The 2428-nt window shown below is 41.0% G+C and overlaps 1 protein-coding gene across 1 annotated transcript; it reads right to left on the bottom strand.

Moving 5' to 3' along the window:
- Positions 1–967: 967 nt before the first annotated feature.
- LOC129743310 (cathepsin B-like cysteine proteinase 6) lies at positions 968–1795 on the bottom strand. The gene has a single exon (XM_055735296.1). The coding sequence runs from the start codon at positions 1793–1795 to the stop codon at positions 968–970; it is 828 nt and encodes a 275-aa protein (XP_055591271.1).
- Positions 1796–2428: the final 633 nt, after the last annotated feature.

Raw genomic sequence — 2428 nt, 5'->3', positions numbered from 1 at the left:
TCGCTGCTGCTGCTGCTAGACCCAGGGAAAACGACCGGTTTTCACGAAAAAAGGCCGTTTTCCAACCAACAACAACTCCGCCGTTTGGCGAAGCTTGTTCGATTTTCCCAAAGGGATATTTCCCAGGGCCTGGTGCTGGTGGTAAACCGAGAAACAAAAATTTCGTTTTGCGCTGCTCGACCAAAAACTTGCCATATTGTCCAACAAAGTTCGGAGTGTTTACTTTCTCGCCAAAAACTTTACCCTAGCATAAGCACATATAGAGACGACCTAGTAGGTATGTACCTACTCCATAAAAAGATACACACCAGCAGCAAAAGTTACCCCTAATCACTCCCCCAAGAAGAATGGCGGAGGAAGAAGTTAGGTTAGGTTTCGGGGTGGAACTCTCGGGTAGGGACTTAAATTGCCGGTCCTAGTGTTTTGCGCGTTTCCAGGAAGTTGGTTCAATTTTCTTATAAATTATTTACGCCCCGAAATTAAGATAAAAACTGCTTCGGAAAAGTTGAACCTATTAGCAGCAGGCAGGAAGGCAGACTAAGCGAAACCAGGCCTCCGGATGGATCCGGTCCGAAGGGTTGTTGCGTAGCGGAAGAAAGAAAAGTCGCAAGCAAAAAACGACGGCAAATCCCCTCTAGCTAGCTAGGAGGGAAGTGGAGTCGATTCCGAAGTTCGACGATTGTTTCAGCCAAGGGGGGATCCGTGACATTTTCGCTGTTGGCGGCATTAGGAAAAGTTTTGGGCAATTGGACGCCTTAATGATGGAAATATTTCGCGAGCTAGTTTTTGCCGTTCCTAAGGAATGGTTATTTAAGACAATCATGAATTATGAGAGTTTCGGAATTAATGAATTTATGTAGACGCCAGTGAGGATTATGTCGATGTTTGAGAAACAACTTTGTTTATTAGTCTTTTAGATTAATTTAGAAAATGGATAGATTCCGTTTTTAAATTTCAAGAAATAGAATCAATCATAATTTTCAAATGGTAGTCCGGCCACAACGTTAGACTCTATGCCTAGGAAATCCACACCTCGTAGGATCTTGAATAATCCTTCTATTCCCCATTCTTTGCCAAAACTATTGACACCCAGCCAGTAGTCCTCTTTATCTTCCTGTCCCCACCCAATAATTTTTACATGATGCTCTCCCAACAAACTTCCATTGCCAACACTGTTATAGACTCCACCTTCATATTTGGTAAAATCATCGTGAAATCCAATTGTGCTTTGAACAGGACCAAAGGTCAAAATTTCAGCCTGAATATCCCTAACCGAAGATCCTACCGAATAAACATACTCTCCTTGTACCAAATCAAAAGCTAGTTTAACATCGTCCTGTTGACACTCACCCAAACATTTAGGATTATAGCATCCATCTCGTTCTCCAGCAGCACCACACTGTTCACTCGTAATGCCGTGCCTGATCCAGTATCTCCAAACTTGCCACGCATCGCCGTCACCAACTTCGCGGCAACTGCTTCCTTCTACACTTTCAGCACAAGTCTCACAGCATCCGGCCACATAATTTGCACTGTACTCCCGCATTGTTTCCGTATTGATGCAGGTCCTATCGCTCATCACCGAAGTTGGTGCAATGGCGTAGCTCAACGCGCAGCATCCTTGATCGAACACTTTGCCGATGAATTGCTCGCACTCGGGCCAATAGTCGCGAGCATCGAACGACGATGAAAGAATGCTTTTGAAAAAGTTTCCATGGGAACTTACTGGGCCAATACCGGAGCTGAAGGTGGCCAGCGCCAAAGTTGGGAGCAGAGTTAGCAGCAGGAGCTTCATCATGAACTACTAGAAATATGTTAACTTCTTTTAAGAGTTTTAAGCCGTTATATATGTGGATAGGAAACCAATCCTTCGATATACCTACAGATAGGTAAACTCAATATCAAACTGACCAATGACAGCAATAAGAGGTAAATACTGAGCTGTCAGCTAGAAATTAGGTGGTCATAGGTAGGTTAAACTTGGACCTGTGCTTGGAATTATATTTCACAAATTTTAAAATTTAGGATTTAAATATATATATTATATAGCTCAAAGAACCCAAAATTATATCTTAAAGTCAAAATCATACTTTCCAATTGATTGATAATTTGAGTTGACAAATCAAATGACTGACAAATCATTTCTCACTTTAATGTGTAAAATTTCATACATTTTCGAGATAAGTAGACAAGTAGACACATTAAGTGTGAGAAGATACTGCTACATATTATTAAGAAATGCCGATTAACGAAACAGAATGTGCGCGTTTCACACATTATGCAAAAAGCGTTAGCAAAGGAAAATGTGTAAAATTTACATAGTCCAACGATCCAAATTCGTAAAATTAAACAAATAAGCGCAGCATTTTTGTTTATTATTTGAAACCAAATGAAACACAACAATTGATGGTTTTTCGAGATGCTTTTA

Source organism: Uranotaenia lowii, chromosome 2 (assembly GCF_029784155.1).
Source record: "Uranotaenia lowii strain MFRU-FL chromosome 2, ASM2978415v1, whole genome shotgun sequence".
NCBI lineage: Eukaryota > Metazoa > Arthropoda > Insecta > Diptera > Culicidae > Uranotaenia > Uranotaenia lowii.
Note: the sequence above shows the minus strand (reverse complement) of the source record. Positions and strands in the feature narration are given on the sequence as shown.

Coding starts and splice junctions, on each gene's coding strand:
- LOC129743310 (XM_055735296.1), bottom strand. CDS start 1,795: ATGAAGCTCCTGCTGCTAACTCTGCTCCCAACTTTGGCGCTGGCCACC.